The sequence below is a fragment of the Leuciscus leuciscus genome (assembly GCF_965113295.1).
Source record: "Leuciscus leuciscus genome assembly, chromosome: 19".
In the NCBI taxonomy this organism is placed as follows: Eukaryota; Metazoa; Chordata; class Actinopteri; order Cypriniformes; family Leuciscidae; genus Leuciscus; species Leuciscus leuciscus.
The window spans coordinates 29,611,704-29,632,191 of NC_138743.1; the positions used below are offsets into that span (position 1 = coordinate 29,611,704).

General features: G+C 36.7%; 1 protein-coding gene across 2 annotated transcripts in view; it reads left to right on the forward strand.

The window, feature by feature from the left end:
• The window catches only part of syne1a (spectrin repeat containing, nuclear envelope 1a), a 128,531-nt gene that overhangs the window by 13,706 nt on the left and 94,337 nt on the right, over positions 1-20,488 (forward strand). The window contains exons 6-33 of one of the 2 annotated variants that reach the window (XM_082147623.1): positions 799-891; positions 993-1,171; positions 1,324-1,520; positions 2,793-2,902; positions 3,154-3,192; positions 4,287-4,394; positions 7,679-7,816; positions 8,019-8,183; positions 8,347-8,459; positions 8,622-8,790; positions 8,997-9,093; positions 10,792-10,988; positions 11,080-11,244; positions 11,786-11,935; positions 12,082-12,225; positions 13,564-13,713; positions 13,923-14,081; positions 14,831-14,995; positions 15,084-15,218; positions 15,550-15,708; positions 15,793-16,001; positions 17,200-17,272; positions 17,389-17,553; positions 17,752-17,901; positions 18,124-18,210; positions 19,291-19,431; positions 19,519-19,679; positions 20,244-20,394. In XM_082147623.1, the coding sequence (XP_082003749.1) occupies positions 799-891; positions 993-1,171; positions 1,324-1,520; positions 2,793-2,902; positions 3,154-3,192; positions 4,287-4,394; positions 7,679-7,816; positions 8,019-8,183; positions 8,347-8,459; positions 8,622-8,790; positions 8,997-9,093; positions 10,792-10,988; positions 11,080-11,244; positions 11,786-11,935; positions 12,082-12,225; positions 13,564-13,713; positions 13,923-14,081; positions 14,831-14,995; positions 15,084-15,218; positions 15,550-15,708; positions 15,793-16,001; positions 17,200-17,272; positions 17,389-17,553; positions 17,752-17,901; positions 18,124-18,210; positions 19,291-19,431; positions 19,519-19,679; positions 20,244-20,394 (3,969 nt within the window). The remainder of the gene's footprint in view (positions 1-798; positions 892-992; positions 1,172-1,323; positions 1,521-2,792; positions 2,903-3,153; positions 3,193-4,286; positions 4,395-7,678; positions 7,817-8,018; positions 8,184-8,346; positions 8,460-8,621; positions 8,791-8,996; positions 9,094-10,791; positions 10,989-11,079; positions 11,245-11,785; positions 11,936-12,081; positions 12,226-13,563; positions 13,714-13,922; positions 14,082-14,830; positions 14,996-15,083; positions 15,219-15,549; positions 15,709-15,792; positions 16,002-17,199; positions 17,273-17,388; positions 17,554-17,751; positions 17,902-18,123; positions 18,211-19,290; positions 19,432-19,518; positions 19,680-20,243; positions 20,395-20,488) is intronic. The other variant, XM_082147624.1, reaches the window with a different exon arrangement.

Below are 20,488 nucleotides of genomic sequence, written 5' to 3' on the forward strand. Positions count from 1 at the left end.
ATATGATGAAAGTAGGGATCAGTGTTATTTTAGTATTATTTATATACAATTATAGTTTTTCAATTATGTTTTGATATTTTGAATTGGCTTTTATTTTTATATTTTATATTAACTTTTTAGCTTTAATTTTTAGTAATTTTGCTATGTGTTTAGTTTGAAATATTTCTATTTAACTTTAGTTTCTATTTATTTCAGGTTTAGTTTTTGTTAGTACTTAAACTTCAGTACAACAGTTAGGTGTCAAGGTAACATTTTGTCATCAGTTACTCACCCTCATGTTGTTCCAAACCTGTTTCTTTCTTCTGTTGAACACAAAAGAAGATATTTTAAAGAATGTTGGTAACCAGAGAGGTGACCCGTCAATGGCTACGGTCAACTGTCTGGTTACCAACATTCTTTAAAATATCTTCTTTTGTGTACAACAGAAGAAAGAAACTCATATATGTTTGGAACAACTTGAGGGTTAGTAAGTGATGACAAAATTTTCATTCTGGGTGAACTATCCCTTTAACAATAACAAGATTGACTGGGATCCATATGACCTCTGTGCTTTATTCCAATTCTTCTTAAGCCATACAGTACAATAGCTTGCAAAAAGCTTAGTCAGTATTCACTAAAAATCTTGCTTGACAGCCATGGTCACTATTCACTTTCAATGTATGGAAACATTAAACCAGAAGAATGAAAGTTTTATTATTTTGAAATGACATAAGTGTAAGTGATTTTTGTTTTGTTTTTTTTGGATGAAATATGTATTTAAATATAATGGTTTGAGGTTTTTATTTTCTTGCTTAACAGATTAAGCTAGTTAACATCAACACAACAGATGTGGTTGATGGCAGGCCTTCTATAGTGCTGGGGCTGATATGGACCATCATCTTATATTTCCAGGTAAAAAAAAGGAGAGGAAACATTTCAAACCCTATTTATAATTTAAAGTTTTTATCATTTCAGTAGCTATATATAAAATTCCTCTCCATCTTCTTGTGCAGATAGAGGAGTTGACCAGTCATCTACCAGCCCTACAACCTCAGTCTAGCAGTAACTCATCAGTGGAAAGCTCTAACAGCACTGAGACCAGCAGCTCGCCCGTCAAACGCAAGCCCCGCCTTTCTTTTCAGGGCGGGGCCAAGAGAGCCCTGCTCAAATGGGTCCAGACCACTGCAACAAAGTAAGAACTGTATTGTTGATATGTGCCTGTGCAAGGCCTTGAATGAATATATTGTTCTCTGCTCTTGTAATCCCAGTTTCCCTAAGTAAAGCATATGACTGCATTCTTCCATGATTTCGACATAATGTACATACTTGCGCATGTGTTTACAGGAGATTGGGTCTCGATGTGAAGGATTTTGGCCCCAGCTGGCGCACAGGGGTAGCTTTTCATGCTGTTATCTTTGCTTTGCGACCCCATCTGGTTAACATGGAGCATGTTTGGAGGAGACCTAACAGGGATAACCTTGAAGAGGCCTTCTCATTGGCTGAGAGAGAACTGGGCATCCCACGAATACTTGACCCTGAAGGTGATACCAATCAAATGCTTTTTTTTATATCTAAGACAATATATATAATTCATATAGAAGTTTGCAGCTTTTGGTCGCTTGAGAAGGATCCAATCCAATTCATGACTAGATTTTTGATGCAGAGTCTGTTTTTGATGTAAATCCTGCAAAAAAGATGGTATGTGTATATAATACAAATGTGTTTTTTTTGGACTGTGTACATTCAAGTTGTGTTGCGCGAGGCTCTAAGCGCCAAATGCTTAAATTCTAATTAGCAGCACGCCACTCACAGAGGATGTGATTGATGAATTTTTAATGGAGGGGCTAAGTCTTAGACCTCCTAGACGCCATCTGAGCTTTCTCATGCTTCCTACCATGAGTCTGACAAATGAAGTTTGACATTTGAACGATTAGTGGCCCATTAGACATGGTAAAGCTGACTGAACAAATAGTAAACGGTGAGTCAAGGGACATTGTCAACCATGGATCTTTTGTAAGAACCACCAGTGAAGCCTCTGCCTGACAATGTCGACTTTATATCCCTGTTTTTTTTAGATTTTGCACCTTGAATAAGGTTGTTAAGATTGAATCACAGTTTCCACAAAAATATTAAGCTGCACAACTGTTTTCTTAAGCACCAAATCATCATATTAGAATGATTTTTGAAGGATCAAAATTTGGCGTCCCAGGAATAAATTACATTTTAAAATAGAAAAGTGAATGGAAAATGTAAATATAAAGTGGTATATACAGACCAAAAATCCATAAATTAGATATTCAAAGATTCATACTGTGTCTGGAAACAGACAAAGTTTTTAGAATTTGTATGTATTTAAAACAAAGAATTGTCACAATGTAAAATGCACTGTTTTTTGGTCTTGACAAACCAGTGTACTAGCATTATAAAAAAAAGTTGCAATTACTGGTGGAGATCATTTTCAAAATGCCCAAAACATATTGTGCATATGATCTTTGAAATTTTAGTAGGTAATTTTATGGTGTGTTATGCCAAATTATAATGCACCGATGCACAAAAACAGGAGACAGGAGGTAAAGCTAAAAGTAAATGACTGTGACTGAAAAAAATCAATTAAATCAAATTTGCCACAGAGCAATGAACCACAATGATTGGGTAAAAATGTAAACAAAAGAAGCTGCCCAACCTTTTTGCAAAGAAAGGTAGCGTTTGAATAGAGTTAGATATTATGGGCTTCACCTGAACACAGGGTTTCATTGCAGAAGTTGCTGTAACTTGTAAAATGGCTGTAAATATAAATCTTTAATGTGATTTAGATGTGGATGTGGATAAGCCAGATGAGAAGTCCATCATGACATATGTGGCACAGTTCCTGAAGCATCACCCAGACCGCCAAGAGACAGAGATTGGCCGGCAGCAAGAAGAGGTATGACACTATAATATTTCTCATCCAACAACCAAACTTCAGCCAGCTCTCCATTCACTATATGTCTCATGGTTTGATGCCTATGCTCTTTACTCTGTTTCTTAAATAATCACTATCAACAATCTGTCTTATTTGTGAAGTCACATCTCTCTACTCACCATTTTCTTACACTAATATCTCTCTTTATTCTCCACCCTCTGTTTTGTCCACTAATGTCTTGTTGTTTACATGCATTCCTTTTATGTCTCAAGTTTTATCTTGCTCCTCGAGCCATTGAGGAAATGTTAGAGGTACGTTTGCTCGTATAAAACACATTATGCCTGCTTTGACTGCTCCGCCACTGTTTCCACCTGCTGCTGCTGTGCCATGTAGTTTGAGATCCTTTCAGTAGTATTTTGCCTTCCTTTTCATCATGAGCGGCGCGATACTGTGTGGATCAGGTTTAATAATCCAGGGCATTGTATGGCTTTAATGTCCCATATAATTTTACTCCCTTCACTATTACATTTGCATTACAACTGGAACTTTTTGGTGACATTAACATGACAATAATGACCTTTGGCTTTTTCTTTTCTTTTTTGCTTTGCTTTGCATTGATACTGATAGCCTGATGATTAGCATTAGTAGCAGTCTGTAAAGAATAATAATGGTTCATAATCAAGTTGAAGCAGTGAATTAATCCTGTCACCACCTGGTTCTTTTGTAGAAACCATTAGTTCCCCCATGCCACGGTCTGCGAGTGTTCTGCGAGAGTCACTGTAATTTGAACCATTTTGCCTCTTTGTTATACATTTAAACTAAGACAATTTTAGGTTTTAATATTCCAGGGCATCGCATGCCTGTGACAGTATTCGTTTCTGGGAGGTGGGGAGGAGATCATGCGGCAGACGTTGGCAAGGTCATAATATAATCATTTTGATGACCCAAAGGCATTGCCATGTAGAAGATGCCAAAATGTAAGATGAGCGCCGGAAGAATAGACTTAATTTCATTAGAATTAGCTGAACACTGCTCTCACTTTCTCGCTCTTGTTCCTAATTCATAATAGGGAGGGTAAATGTGTGTAAAATGATTAGTATCGCCCCCGCAGAGCTGATTTCTTTCTCCCCCGTGGAGAGGTTTGGGGCAGATCTGCACAATGGAGGAGAAGAACTCTGCAAGCAGCAGGAACACAAAGTCTGCGTTGGATTTAGAAATGTGGCATTAGTGATGCATGTTTGAACAGCAAAATTGTATTGAGTCGGGGGTTTAAAGTGCATTAAATTACTTTAGGTAATGAAATGATGAGCGTAGACCTCCCCAAGGGCCTTAAATCTTCGCAAATGTTTGCTTTTTGTCTTGTTTCTACAATCCTCACTAACTCAGCACTCTTTTTTTCTCTCAGAGGGAGCAGCGTAAGACACTGAGGGAGCTGAAAGCGTGGGCAGATCAGTTGGAGAGAGACTGTGCTCAAGCCCAGAGGGATGGAGGAAGTTTTGGTGTGAAGTACCAGGTGAGCTCAGGGTCTCACTCATACCCCTTTTCCACCAAGGCAGTGCTGGTGCCGGTTCGGAGCTGGTGCATACTCGCGAACCAGTTCTTTGTGTTTCGACAGCCAAAGAACCGGTTCTCGGCCAGGAAAATTGGTTCCAAAGCGGCACCAACTCTTTGCTGGACTAGAACCGTTCTTTTACCACGTCATGCTTACATTGGGGGCTGGGGGCGGGGTTATTGTCGAACTTCTTCTCGAACGTAACCTCTGTCTATAGTAATCCAGATGAGCAGCACAAATGCGTTCTAAACGTCTTCTTCTGACCCCAATATAGGATCGCAAAGCCAGTAGAAACATTTGCAGAAAGACGATGTAGTCCGCCATTGTAATTGTTATGCTTGAGCCTATGGCAACGTACACAGTGATGTAACGACGTCGTTCGCTGGGTAGTCAGTGGAAAAACAAACAGGTTCTGAGAAGGTTCGCAAGTTGAACCAACTTTGAACCAGCACCAGTTCCGAACCAGTTATTTTTTGGTGGAAAAGGGGTATCAGTCGTCATGTAGACCACATAAAATATCAATTGGATACCTGAATAAAACTTTAGCCCCTGGTTTCAAAGACAAGGCTTAAGCTAGTCCCACACTAAAATGTATGTTTGAGCTGTTTTAACTGAAAGAAACTTGCACATATCTTAAAATATGTCAGTGCTTTCTAAGGCACGTTTATAAAAGCTACTTGAATGTCCTAATTGATCTAAGGCCTAATCCTGGTTTAATCTAAGCCCTGTCTGTGAAACCAGGTCTAGGAATCTTAGTTAGAGTTAAGTGATATTGGTTTTTAAATGCCCACTGTTGATACCAAAGTCCAAGAAAGCAGTGTGGCTGTTGGTCGAAGTAATACTGATATACAGTCTCAACTACCAATGAAAATGCTTCTGTTTTGTATTTTTGCAACTTGATAGAACTGTTTTCATTATAAATAATGAAATAATTGGAAACGAAATAACATGAAATTCTTACAGAGATCCAGACCGTGACTAAAACGGTCACAAATGACTCTTATTAAATGAAACATAGCATTTAAGTCAAGTCAAGTCAAGTCAAGTTTATTTGTATAGCGCTTTTCACAATACAGATTGCATCAAAGCAGCTTCACAGTATTAAATTAAAATAATACAACAAAGTTTGTTTCAAGAGGAATTTATTGATTGATAAAATTAAATTAAATATCCCCAAAATATCCCCAACTGAGCAAGCCAAAGGCAACAGTGGCAAGGAACCGAAAAACTCCATCAAGTGACCTAATGGTGTCCTAAAACTCCATCAGGTGCCTTAATGGAGAAAAAAAAAACCTTGGGAGAACCCAGGCTCAGTCGGGGGCCAGTTCTCCTCTGGCATTGGATAGAGGCCGGATTGTAGTTTGAACTGTAGGATTATATGAATGCCTGGCTGAAGAGATGCGACTTTAATCTAGTTTTAAACTGGGAGAGCGAGTCTGAGCAACGAACAGTATCAGGAAGACTATTCCAGAGTTTTGGAGCCAAATGTGAAAATGCTCTCCCTCCTTTGGTGGTTCTGGATATCCTAGGTATGACCAAAAGCCTTGAATTTAGTGATCTCAAAGAGCGCGATGGATTATAGGGCGATAGAAGATCCGTTAAATAGACTGGAGCTAAGCCGTTTAGGGCTTTATAAGTCAGTAGCAATACCTTGTAATTAATACGGAACTTTATAGGTAACCAATGCAGTGATGATAAAATCGGTGTTATATGATCATATTTTCTTGATCTCGTAAGAACTCTAGCGGCGGCATTTTGGACTAACTGTAGCTTGTTTATTGAGGATGCAGGACAACCAGCTAATAAAGCATTACAGTAATCCAGTCTCGAGGTCATGAATGCATGAACTAACTTTTCTGCATCAGAAACTGATAGCATATTACGTAGCTTAGCAATGTTTCTAAGGTGGAAAAAGGCTGTTTTTGTAACATAAGAAATATGATTTTCAAAAGACAGGTTGCAATCGAGTATAACACCCAGGTCTTTTACTGTAGAGGATAAAGTAACAGGACATCCTATGATGTTAAAGTTGTATTGTGCGAGGTTTTGTGGGCGGTTTTTTTTTTTAGCCCCTTTGTTTTAATGACAGAAGCACTTTAGCTACAAGTACATGAACTCACTCCACAATTTTATGCGAATTTTGATGCTTTATACAACCATTTAAATGTTTGGGTTTAGTAAGACTTTTTCTTTTGGAAGACATTAATACTTTCAATAAGGATGCATTAAATTGATCAAAAGCGACAGAAAAGACCTTTACATTGTTACAAAAAATATATATTTCCAATAAATGCTGTTCTTTTGAACTTTCTATTGAATCCTTAAAAAATTATCATGGTTTCCACAAAAATATGAATCAGTGCAGCTGTTTTCAGCATTGATAAATATGTGAAATGTTTCTTGAGCAGCAAATCAGCATCATATAATTATTTCTGAAGGATCTGAATGACTGCTGAATATTCAGCTTTACCATCACAGAAATAAATTACAGTTTAAAATATAAAAAAAAAATAGACAACAGTTATTTTAAATTGTAATAATATTTCACAATTTAACTGTTGTGTTTTTGATCAAATAATGCAGCTTTGGTGAGCATTAAGAGACTTGTTTAAAAAATCTTACCAATCTAAAACTTTTGAATGGTAGTGTATGCTGTCAGGCATGCATGGGATTTAAAATTTCAGATTTTCAGTGTAGTCTCAGACTTTTGGACACCACTGTGTGTATATTAATCATTATTTTGTGTAAGAAAAATAAAACAGTGAAAAATATAGTAGATCCCAGACAAAACATTGGTTGCTCAAAACATTGAAACACACACCCACATAAGCATACAGACAACGCTAATATACATTACAGCTGAGAGCTCTCGTTGCTTTCATAATCATGGGCACTACACACCAGTGAAGCGACGTCTGTAGCGCCCACGGATATGTTCCATATTCAGAAGAGTCAGAGCTCTAGCAGGGACCGCATGGGTAGAGAGAAAGTGGAAAATTGGAGCCCATTATTGCATGAATACATGCATGTGCAATTTGGCTGTTTAAATTCTTTTTCAGCTTTTGGCATGCTTCTCTTTCTCCCTTTCTCTTGCTTTGTCATTTTTGGACAGGTTGTGTTATCTTGCTGTCTCTCTCCTATTAGCATTACATTGGGCATTATTTGAATATTCAGAATTTTAATAATTTAATTACCTGTAGTTCTCTCATTCATTCATTCATTCACTCGCTCTTTCTTTCACTCAGACGTTCAAGCGTTGTCGTGTACAGTTTGAGGTGCAGAGAAGACAAGTGGAGACATGTGTTCAGTCCACTCAGAAGGACGGCAAGCTGACTGCAGATCAGGCTCTGCTCAAACAGGCCTGGGAGAGGCTGTCTGCAAGGGTCAGATACACCATAGATTTGAATTATCTTTTATAGGAAACCAATTAGAATACATAGACTAACCCTAATCATTTGAGGACATTCACAGTAGATTTAGCTGTTTTTTTTTTACTTAATAAAAGTAAAAGACATATATAGATATATAATCTAATCTAATCTAATCTAGTATAATATAATAAACAGTTATTTTTCCTGCCTGCAGCTTTTGGATTGGCATCTACAGCTGGATAGTGGTTTGCCGTATCCTCTGGGTGAAGTTGGTATGTATTTACATCAAGCAGAGAAGATCCTACGAGAGGAGTTGGTCCCTCAGCAAGCCCATGATGAGACTGCAAAAGCCATTCACAAAAAACGACTACACGACCAGGTAAATCAGAATGAGAAAGTCTGTCTTTGTCTGTATGAATGTATGAGGTATTGGCGAATGGATGAATGAGAATCTATTAATGAGTAACAAGACTAGCAGAACCTTCACTTTATCCATTAACATGAGTCCTGGATCTTACATTTTTCTGTGTTTGGTTGTGCAGGAGATCTTAAGGCTTCTTGAAAGACACAAGCAGACCTTGCAGTTAATCCACAGAGACAGATGTGTTAATAATGTCCCGATTCCCATGGAACAACTGCAAGACATGGCAGAGAGGTAAAAACCATGACAGATAACCTCAAAGATTAATGAAGAGATCAGTTTATAATTGCAATTAAAATTCAATTTGCAATGGCTATAAATAAAACTTTTAATAATAAATTGTATTATAATATAATATAATATAATATTAACCTGTTTTTATGTAACTGCTTTCAGATTAAACTACATATCTACCTCCTCACACATTCACTTGAGCAAACTGGAATTCTGGGAAACGAAATATGGTATGCTGGCATTTTTGACACTAGCTGAGTCCAAGCTGAAATCCTGGATCATTAAATACGGCCGACTGGAGTCAATGGAGCTTCTGCTGCAAAGCTATGGTGTAAGTTTACAAACTAGATTCTTTCCATTTAGCATTTTTTCAGCTCCTTCATTGCCTAACCATACAAATACGTTTTCATTAATAGTAATCTTTGAGGCCATTCCATCAAATGCAGTATAGCTTAAGATCTGTTAAAGATACTAATTACTCTGATTGCACAATTAAATGATCTGATCTTTACTTTTGTTTATTCTCTGCATCTCTAGTCATTTGTGGAGGGACAGCAGTTCTTTGAGAAGTATGAAACCAGCCACCAGGCTCTGATACAAGCTGCTGAGCTCTACATTAAAGCAGACAGCTCAGGTATGCTTCAAGTTCCGAATAATTTCGTGTTTTATATGCCTATGTGACTGCTAAATGATAGTTTGGTAACAACAGTACAACTTTCTAGCTGGGATTTTCATCCTGGTGGTTCACTGTGCAAGTATTTCTTTTTCTCATCACTTTATATGAGAATCATCAAATATAGAAAAATGTATTACTTTTTCATTAAATGTAATTTTTTTATATAGAGGATACGGGTTAGAGGGGGGCCACCCATAAAGATTTTGATCCTGTACTAAATAAATTTAGTTTGGCATTGAGTGAACCAAAAAAAAAAAGATATTTGTAATATACAAATCATATCATGGCTGGGCAGAAAAAGGCCGCTTTTTTTTTTTTAAAGCAAATCCTTCAGATTTCAGCATCTCAGTGTCCAGAGGGCAGAATGATAGCAGCTCACCTTGTTTCACCCTCAGTGAGTTTAATCCTTGTGGACTCAGTAGTCAATCAGTCTGTGCCTGTAGCATCTTCCTGCTGTCTCTGTCCCTCTCTCGTTCTCCCTCTCTGTGTTTCATTCTTGCTCTTTTCCGTTTGGTTTTTCTTTCTCTTTCTAAGTTCATTCCTCTCTCCTCGGGCTACTGGTAAATGAGGTTTTCCCAGGCACAGAACTCAAAAGGGAATTCCAGTCCATTAGTGCAGATACTGCATTCTAATTGGGTTTCTCTGGGCGATAGACTCCCAACATGTTGCTTTGTCTGTGCCTAAGGCAACCTCAACATAGTCTTGTGATATATATCTGAAGTGTGATTGGAAGATCACAAAATAGGTCTTCCAGAAGCCAATCACATCTTATCACGATGATTTATTTCAGCGCTACTCAACTGGTAGGTTGTAACTCAAAAAATGGGTCATTGGTATGTTCTTAAAGTGTTGTAGACAGAATATTATATTATATTATATTATATTATATTATACATTTCATTAATGATGATCAAATAAAATAAAATAAAAATATTAAATGAAACATTTTATGAAAATTAGAAATGTTGCCTTGGCGCCTAACTGAAATAAAGCAAGCTTAGGTTGTAAACTTCAGTTTAGTAATTTTAGTACTTGTAAACCCATGTACTAAAATTACTAAAACTGAAAGAAAAGTAATTTGAAAAATGACAAAACATAACAAAATTACAACAATGTTTTGTCATTTTTATTATTTTTTGTTTTGTTTTCATAATTCTGTTTAGCTTCAAATAATTTTGGAAGCTATATTACATTTTTTGTTTTCATAATTCTGTTTAGCCTAATAAAAAATGAAATTATAAAAATATGTTAATTATTTATAATTTATAATTTTATAATTATAATTATTTTATAATATTTTGAATAGATTAAAATATTAATAAATACTATAATAGAATACTAATAATACTACAAAACTGTATAGAAGGGGGAAAACAATGCTAAATACACAAATCATATGCAACTAACTATAAAATCTTATGGTTACGATATAAGATAATAATTAAGATAGCAAATATAAATAGGTTTAGCAACTTTTAATAGGTAAGGATAATGATGGTTATTGATGTCAAGGATGTATTAGTATTTATTTATTAGTAAGTACTAGTATTAGTGTACTAAGTTTAAGTTTACTTAGTTTTAGATTTATCAGTATGTATTTATTAGCAGGTTCATGAATCTGCTCTGCTTTTGTATGTTCATGTTTTGACGTTCCAGCTGAGGGAGGGGTAAAGCTCTTGCTGCGAGAGGTGTCTGATCAGTGGAGGAGTCTGTCGGTGGAGGTGCGAAGCGTAAGGTCCATGTTGGAGGAGGTGCAGTGTAACTGGTTGAGGTACAACAGCTGCGTGTCCTTATTGCAGGCCTGGCTGGAGGACGCTCAGGGAGCTCTCAGACAACCTGAGAACACCAAACGGGTAAGACAACCACATGCATGTAGCCTTGTCTCTAAAAATAACTAGTAGGGTTATGTTTATGATACATTCTTATCCTCTGTTGTTTTACCAGGAGTTTTTTCGTAACCTTCCGCACTGGATGGACCAGCACGCTGCTATGAACGATGCTGGCAACTTTCTGATCGAGACCTGTGATGAAACGGTGACACGTGATGTAAAGCATCAGCTTCTGCTACTCAATGGAAGATGGAGGGAGCTGTTTCTGAAGGTCAAACAGGTAAACAAACTTTCTCACTCGCTCACATCTTGAAGAAAAGAAGCTGGTCAAAAATATCAATTCTGTCACTAAATCTTTATACTTTTGTTTCTCCAATGGAACACCAAAGACGTTTAGCATAATGTCTGAACTTCTAGAAATAACTAGTTTTGTGTTTCATGGAAGAAAGTCAGTCATATGGGGTTCATTTTTAAAGGGTTAGTTCACCCGAAAATGAAAATGATCCCATATTTACTCACCCTCAAGCCATCCTAGGTGTATATGACTTTCTTCTTTCAGCCAAACACAATCAAAGTTAAATAAAAAAAAATTCCTGGCTCTTCCAAGCTTTATAATGGGAGTTAATAGTAACTGAGATTTTAAAGCCAAAAAAGCACATCCATCCATCATAAAAAATAATCCATATGGCCTAAAAAACTTTTTAAAGGTCTAAAATATAGGAAAAATATTCAGTAATGAGATAATTGTACATTTTTGGGTGAACTAACTCTTTAAGCGAACCATTTCTTTAATTATAAAGTCTGTTTTTCTCTTTTCACAGTACTCTCGTCTTCCTGAGACTCATACTGTAAGGACACACCAGGATGTCAGCACAGACATACAAGAGTTTCTGGACACTTCCATTACCAAACTTACCTCACCGCTTCAAGTGTCATTGTTGGATGTCAAAGCCTTTATGCAGGATGTTGAGGTAAAAAGGTTTCAACATTCGCTGTATATATTGTCAAATCTTTTTCTCTGAATGTGAGATATATAATAAATGCAAGACTTTAATGCCAGTTTTTTCCATCTGAGTTTCACCTAAGCCTTCTGATTTAATATACACACCTATTGCAGGACATCAAGCACAGGCTACCTGCTGTGGAAGCACAACATAAAGTGGCTGCTCGCTCTGCACAGCTTCTGGCCAAAGACTCTGTTCGTGCTGGTGGAGCTAAAGCACTTTCTACTATAACAACAACCGAAGCACAGCTCCACCAGGTTTGTGCAATGTTTACTAACTTGTATTATTATTAATTATATAGTTTCTATCTGAAAAACCTTATAATGAAAAGGAATAGTAACCACAGGCATTATAAAAGCATTATAAATATGATAAAGGCATCAGGAAATATGACATCATTTGTATGGCTGCAGATGACTTTGAATGCAAGTCATTTGGACCATTTTATGCTACCCACTTTATGCTACAAGTTAGGGGTGGAATGGTACACAGAAGTCACGGTTCGGTTCATACCTCGGTTCAGACATCACGGTTCGGTACGAGTTCGGTACAATGGAGGGAAAAGCAAAACAAAAATGCAGAAGGCAATTTTATTTTTATTTTGCATGTCTCAGGCTGTTCCACCAAAGGAAAATAAATGTCTTAAGCCTTGTATTTTTTAAATAACTTTTATTAATAAAGTAAAGGCATAGAACCAGTTTATTTGTAGTGCACTGACAATAGTTTTATATAATTAGTTTATTAATTAAATTAATAAAAAGACAAAAATACCTTGAGATATGATTGGTAATTGTACCTGAATGAATTTAAAATTAATTTGCTATATTTTAGATCAATATATTTGTTTTCCTTAAAATTTTAATTAACACTAACTTTATTCTCATCTTAATTATAAATCATTTATTTCTGTATAAAATAATACTACCATTAAAAACACATTTGATTTTCTATTTAATCAATGTAGAATGTGTAACTTAAAAATAAACAGATTAGTGCTCTGTTTGAGGACAAGAAATGAAAACCAATGCAATATGATGAATGTCCAAAAGATGGCACCGACAGACTGTTTTTAAATGGGGTTGGATAAATCTGTTTCCACTGTTCGATCACGCCCGCGCCTCTCTCTCACAAACACGCACGCACGCACACACACACAAACATATTCCAGCATTGCAATCTTGACATCGCAGCCTGTTCATGCCATGGAGCTTCAGAGCTAAGGCGGGGCTACAGATTAGATGTCCCTAAAGAACCCGCGTATCTAACAGTAGTTCCGCATTACATTAATTCAATTGAACGCGAGTTTTATTTATTTTTATACTGTTTATTCTCCTTGTATATTCATGCACCGGACCGTGACTCCCGTACCGTTTCGGTTCAATACGAATACATGTACCGTTCCACCCCTACTACTAGTTTTGGATCCTGACAGCCTCTGGTCACCATTCACTTACATTATAAAATGTCAGCTTCTGTGTTCCGCAAACTAAAAAAAAGACCAGATAAGTTGTGAATGATATAAGTTATATCATATAGTTTTCATATGACATATGTCTGGGAATAAATTATGTAATTGTTTGTTTGTATCCTTACAGCTGAAAGAAAAGTGTCCTTTAATTCTGAGGGAGTGCCAGGCTCTATTTCCTCTGTTAGAAGAGCTAGAGAAACAAATCTCAGCTTTCTACCAGACAGCGGAGCACGCTGGACACATCATCACCCAGCAACACAACCAGGAAATGTGTCAGGTCAGTACAGACCACTGGGAGGAAAAGATTATCAGACCATGAAGTGTGGTCTCTGTGTGGAGAAACAGTAATGATGTGACAAATAATAAGTGGCTGTCTTTTGTAATCCCACAAGAATTCATTAAGAAAAATAAACCTGGCTGTATCTGTTTCAACTACAGAGTTAATTGTTTGATGTGTTAATTGATGTTTTATACATTTTTCTGCAGGAGCTACAAACACATCAGCAGACCTGTAAACGTTGTGTTTGTGCGATGGAACGCAGTTACCTGTCTCTACAGAGGGCGCTGTGCTGTGCAAAATCCCTACACAATTTTGACATGTCTCTTCTGCAGAACAGAGTGACGGAGATTCAGACCACAGCACAGGTCGGACTACATTACAGCTCTGAAATAAAACTTTCATACATTACCATTCAAACAGTGGGGTTAGAAAGTTTTTTTTTTAAAGAAATTATTCAGCAAGTTGTTTAAAAGTGACAAGAAAAGTGAAAAGAAGCTTGAGCACCAAATCAGCATATTAAGGATCATGTGACACAGACGACTGGAGTAATGATGCTGAAAATTCAGCCTTTCACAGTCACGGGAATAAATTACATTTTAAAATATATAATATATTTATATTAACGTAGAAACCAGTTATTTTAAATTGTAGCAATATTACTGTTTTACTGTATTTTTGATCAAGTAAAAGTGAGCCTAAGATATGAAAAAAATCTTAAAGACCCCAAACTTTTGACTGGTATTTTTTATTTATTTTTAAAAGAAATGATCAGAATAATAATGCTGGCTTTGACACCTGCAAATTGCACTTTTTACATTTTTGTTGTGTTTTTTTTAAAAGTGTTTTTTGTATTTCTCAATATGATTGTCAAAGAATAACTTGGAGAAAAAAAAAATTCCCCTTACAACACAATGAACACTGACTTTTACTAAATAAAAGCACCATAAAAATTGTCCAAAAAGTCTTCTGGAGCAATACAAAATTGAAGTCAGTCTTCAAAAAAATCTTCACCTCTGCTGCATCCCTTCTCTAACTCTTGCTTGTGTTCCACAGAAAAAAAAAATTACTATTCGATATACCTAGAGCTGTTCTGACTGTGTTCTGCTCTGATCAGGCTTTGATGCAGGAGGCTTTGGAGTGGAGGCAGGTGGCAGAGACTAATGGCAACCTCATGCGGAGGTTTGAGGAGTCTCGTGCTGACCTGGAGAAGGCGCTGCGTGTGGGCCAGGCCTGTTTAAAGGAAAGGGGAGACCCAGATGAGCTGTTCCGCAAACACAATGTACGTCATTGATGTCTTAATCGGCGAACCCTTCAAACATATTTATCTTGTCCTGTTCTTCTAATTAAGTGTGTAATTATTTGATCAGGAGTTCTTTGGGCGACTAGACCAGCACATTTTAAGTGCTTATTTAAAGGCTTGTGATGACCTCACTGATATCATCTCCGAGGAAGAACAACGGAGTCTGCGAGAGACGGTCAGAAGACTGCACAAGCAATGGAAGGTCAGTTGGAAGATCAAAAATGGTGAACATTTTGACAAGTTAACAGAAATAGGAAGCTACACTGTAAAAAAAACAAAAAAACATTGTTGGTTTAACTTAAAAAAGTAAGTCACCTGGTTGCCTTAATTTTGAGTTCATTGAAATACAATTTTTAAGTTAAAACAGTTAACTAAAATTTTAAGATTGGTTTAATAAATAGAAACTCAAAATATTGTGTTATCTAAACGACATTAAGTTGAATTGACAAAAGATGAAAAGCTGTGACAACAAATCATGAAAATATTTTTTTACAGTGTAAAAGATTCATCTCGATGCATTTTCTTCCTCCCAGGACATTCAAGCCGAGGCTCCATTCCATCTGCTCAGACTCCGGGTGGAAACAGAGAGGCGTTTGGTGATGACCACATTACAGGAGTGTAAGATAGAGCTGAAAAGGGAGGACAAAGCCCTGCTCACAGCCGGCAGTGAAAGAACGATCAAAGAACACAGGGTGAGATAGAGCCGATAAAAAAAAGATCATGCAATTCTCATAACCTGAGAATTATCTATTCAATCTATTTATGTATCTTTATAGGCCTTTTTCAGACATAAAAACACACTTTCTACATGTGAGAAGCGACTAAAGACAATGGAGCATCTCTGTCAGGATCTTCCAGAAAATGACCAAGGCTATCAAACACTGGAGCAAACCAGAGATCATCTTTCAGAGGTCAGGGGTTTAGTAGAGCGAACGCACTTGAAACTACAACAGCACATGGATAAATGGAGAGAGTGGCATACCAGGTGAGATGCAAATACCGAGTGACAAAATGAGACGCATTACTGGACAAATTCTGTCAATGCTATGATTTTCAACAGATTTTCCCCTAGAATGGTGTAAAATTAATGGGAACTCTGAAAACTGGTGAGGCTTGTTTAACGGCCAAGTCTTTCTGATAAGGCTATATGAATAAGAAAAATGAGATAAGCTAAGCTACCGGTAGTTAAGAAGCCTGGTAGGGACCCAGCACATCAACATACAAAACACCCTGTGTGAAAAAGAAGTACACTTTAGCATAGATTTAATATGCTTAAATGCAAACTGAATGTAAAGTTTTGGAACACTTTGAATGCAATTAAATGAAAATGTATTATTGCAATATAGTCTATACTATACTTAAGTAGAATTACATTTTATATTTAATTAATTTCATAATTACTTGTTGCAATTAAGTACATTTAAAATATATTAACTTTAAATCAAACATTTAAATGTAACATTGAATAACACACCACAGTTAAAATGATAGGAAGTACTTTACATTTGCTTTAGCATGTTAGTCAGCACATCAAAATAAGTGCGCTTATTTAAAGCTCGACAAAATTCTTTAAAACAATTATTTAAAATGTACTTCAAAGTAAAACGTTTAATTTTACATTACAAATGTCACTTAAAGGGATAGTTCACCCAAAAATGAAAATTCTGTCATCATTTACTCACCCTCAAGTTGTTTCAAACCTGTATGAATTTCTTTTTTCTGCTGAACACAAAAGAAGATATTTTGAAAAATGTCGGTAACCAAACAGTTGATGACTTCCATAGTAGAAAAAAAAAAATACTATGGAAGGGTCCATCAACTGTTTGGTACAGACATTTTTCAAAATATCTTCTTTTGTGTTCAGCAGAAAAAAGAAATTCATACAGGTTTGAAACAACTTGAGGGTGAGTAAATGATGACAGAATTTTCATTTTTGGGTGAACTATCCCTTTAAGTGTACTTGCATGTGTTAAGAAAGTGATAAAAGGGTACTCTCTTTAAGTACGTTTTAAATGGCCTTTTATTTAATAAATATAATATCTGCAAGTACAGTTTTTTAAAATACGCTTTTAACTACACATTCAATACAGTTCAGCACATTTCTTTTTGACAAGAGACAACATATGTGCAGGTTGTGTAAGCATTTCTTTTTCTATGTGTTTGTTTTTTGTGCTGTGCTCCAGGTTCAGTGAGCTGTCTGGATGGCTTCTCTCCCAGCAGGAAATGCAAAGTGGTGCTGAAATCTCTTCTCTCCAGGTGAGCTCACCCCAAATCTATGTGACTTATGCTCATCTGTATACTGTATACAATGTGTGTTCAGACCACTGTCTGTTATTTGACTTCAGCTGACCTGCCTCTGCTTCCCTTTGCAGATGCAGCATCGGGCGGTAAAGGCTCAGGGCGAGACTCTGGACTGGCTCAAAGCTCGTCTCGCTGTGCTGGAGGAGATAAGTCCTGAGAGTGAGGTTCACACACAGAGGGCTGCTCTTGATAAACTCTCACAACAGTTTTCTGCACTGCTGCTGTCTCTGTCTGAGGTGAAGAGTGGTCCTCATGTCTGCTAGGTTTACTATTGCAAATGTCAGGTGCCATGTTTTCTTTGGAAAGAAAATGTCTGCATAAAATTCTCCATGTGCATATTTACATATCATCTGCAGGAACTTTTCATTGTACAGATATCTGTGGTGTTACAGTTTAACATTTTGCATGTTTAAACTCTTTTACTGTTTTCTCAGGATTTTCCTGTTGCAGTGGCCAATGAAGGGCACAAAAAGACTGGAGATGAAGTGAAGGAGGAGGAGGAGGTGATTCAGACACAGGGGCACAGAAGAATACTGAACGCAGAGAACATAACCGAAGCCAAACAGCTGCTCCTCATTCATCAGGTAGGGACTGTAGAATTCATTTTTGTTGACACATATAATGCAATAGACGTGATGAATCGTGTTGATTTTATTTGTTAATCTGATTGCTGTGAATAAGTGATTCTTTCTCATGCATAATATTCCAAGGGGTGAATCTCAGGATCATTTATTTCATTTTCCCCCCTCCCTTCTACTTTTCCCTTTTTCTTTCTTCTCTGTCACCCTGTCATGGTGTGTACTCAGCACAATCTGAAGACACAGGAAGCAAAAGAGACGGATGTGAGATCTCAAGGTAAAGAAGACTGGGCAGCTCAGGAGAAACACCTGCAGGTAACACTTTCAGTCAAATGATATTTACACATATGCCATGTTATAATTCAGGTTATTCCCCTTAAAGTGTCTGTAAAAACGGTTCAGAAAGATCTCCATATGTTAGATCATAGCATGTTAGTTTCATAGGCAGGATCCTAACTGTTATTAAACGTCATAAATGGCTGACTTTCAGTGATGCAATAAATAGCACTCCTCATTTTAGACTCGACTCTCAATCAATTTCAGTTAATTAACTCGAGTTACATAATCAGATTACTTTTTCCAACTAGTGAAGTAACGCATTACTTTTAAATTTACAACAAAATATCTGAATTAATTTTTTGGAGTAAGGAGTAAGTGCAGAGGTGTTGCGTGCGCTGTGTAAACATGACGGTTATTGTAGTTGTAGACTAAATGTGAGCATGCATTTACTCATCTCAATTACACAAAAACAGATTCAGTGTTCCTGAAAATAAAAACATTGAAGTGCAAACTCAGAATATTAAGCAAACCTGCTATAATTAAATATGTTAAATTGCACAAATATACTTTATGTATTTAATCTCACTTTATTAACCAGTGTGTGACCTGATCCAATTCAACAATACTAGTACGTTTTTTTGTGTTTCATATTTTGTAATATTTTGAAAGCCCTCTACTGTACAGGTGTGAATTTCCTTCAGCCTGAGCCTTTTTTCCTTTCACTTTTGGAATAAAAGGGCCTTTACATTTTCTAACCAGCCCAGGTTAGAAAAAGTAACGCAAAAGTAACGTAACACATTACTTTCCATAAAATGTAATTAAGTAATGCAATTAGTTACTTTTATAGGGAGTAGCGCAATATTGTAACGTGTTACTTTTGAAAGTATCTTTTCCCAACACTGGACTTTTAATATTGTTGTGGACAATTGTCGGCCTCAAGACCTTAGAAAGCCCCTCTCTTCAGAGGTCCGAACTTGTTTCCAGAAGTCAAACATTGTTTACACTTACGTTTTGTGCATAAAGTGTAATCCTGTAATGCAACATGAATAATCGGAAAGAAATGCAATCACTTAATTTACTTGCAGTTGGTAATGTGTCATTCTCATTGATCTTTAGGTCACTGTGAATGCATGGCAGGAGTTTGATTTGGAGAGAGAGGCCATCTGGCAGTTTGTATGTCTTGTCAGTCCTGTCCTGCAGAGGGAGCTTATCTTCAGCAGCCTGGACAACCTCAAGACTGAAATGAAAAATGTTAAAGTGAGAGCAAAGACAAAAATATAGTAGTTAAATGTTTATTGAACTTTGGACTGAGAATAATACTCATATCTGTGTGTGTTTGTTTAGGAGCTTCATGAGCAGGGTAACACATTTGCTGTACGAGCTGAGTCCCTGGTGAAGAAGGCAGCAGATATTAAACTTGGTTCTCACAATCAGTCTTTACTTCAGGATCAGGCCCAGTCCACAAAAGAAAGACTGCAGGAGATACAAGCCAGCCTCAGGAAAATGTAAGACAGCTTTAAGTCAATTTGCCTGTATCTACTGTTATACATATACTGCACAATTCACATTATGCACCTTATTTCTTGTAGCAACCTATTGTAAATGCATGTAAATGCACCTTACTGAAATAGAGAAAATGACAGACAATTCAAGAGTATGATGCCAGCTTGCAATAGTCTGCTGCATCTTCATCAACCTCACTCAACTTATTTTTGCAATGTTGCCTGAGTTGAATCCTGATTGAATCGGGTGCTAAAATGATGCAGATGGTGTGTGTGCAAATACCATCAAAATGGTTTCTTTGTGAATTCCTTTAATTATGTTCCTTGTGAAAAAGAGTTGTGTTTAATTGTATTGAAGGTGCATTTGTAGTGTACTTAAAATATTAAAAGTGTTTATATTTTTTAAAAACTACTACTATGATATTAATTAGATAAAAGGACACTTAAGTGTACATTCTGTAAAGAGTATATTCTTTTAAAGTACAGTATTTCCATAATAAGTACTCTTTTCAGGGGTACTATTTTTCACAATGGGTGTTTCTTTCCTGCTTGTATCTGTTCCAATAGTGTGTCAGATCTGGAGATGATGCACATATGGTGGCAAAGTTTCAGTCGTGAGTCTGAGGCTTTCTTCTCCTGGGTCTGTGATAGTAAGAGGGAGCTTGAAGCTTTCGGCGGATCCTCTGCCAACCTGGATGAGCAGATTCACACGGTGGAGGTAAACGGAGATAATGACCTGGATCAGAAGACTGTAACTTAATAAACATAACCAAATTAACCAGACAACATGATAGGTTTCATTTAGCGCTCAG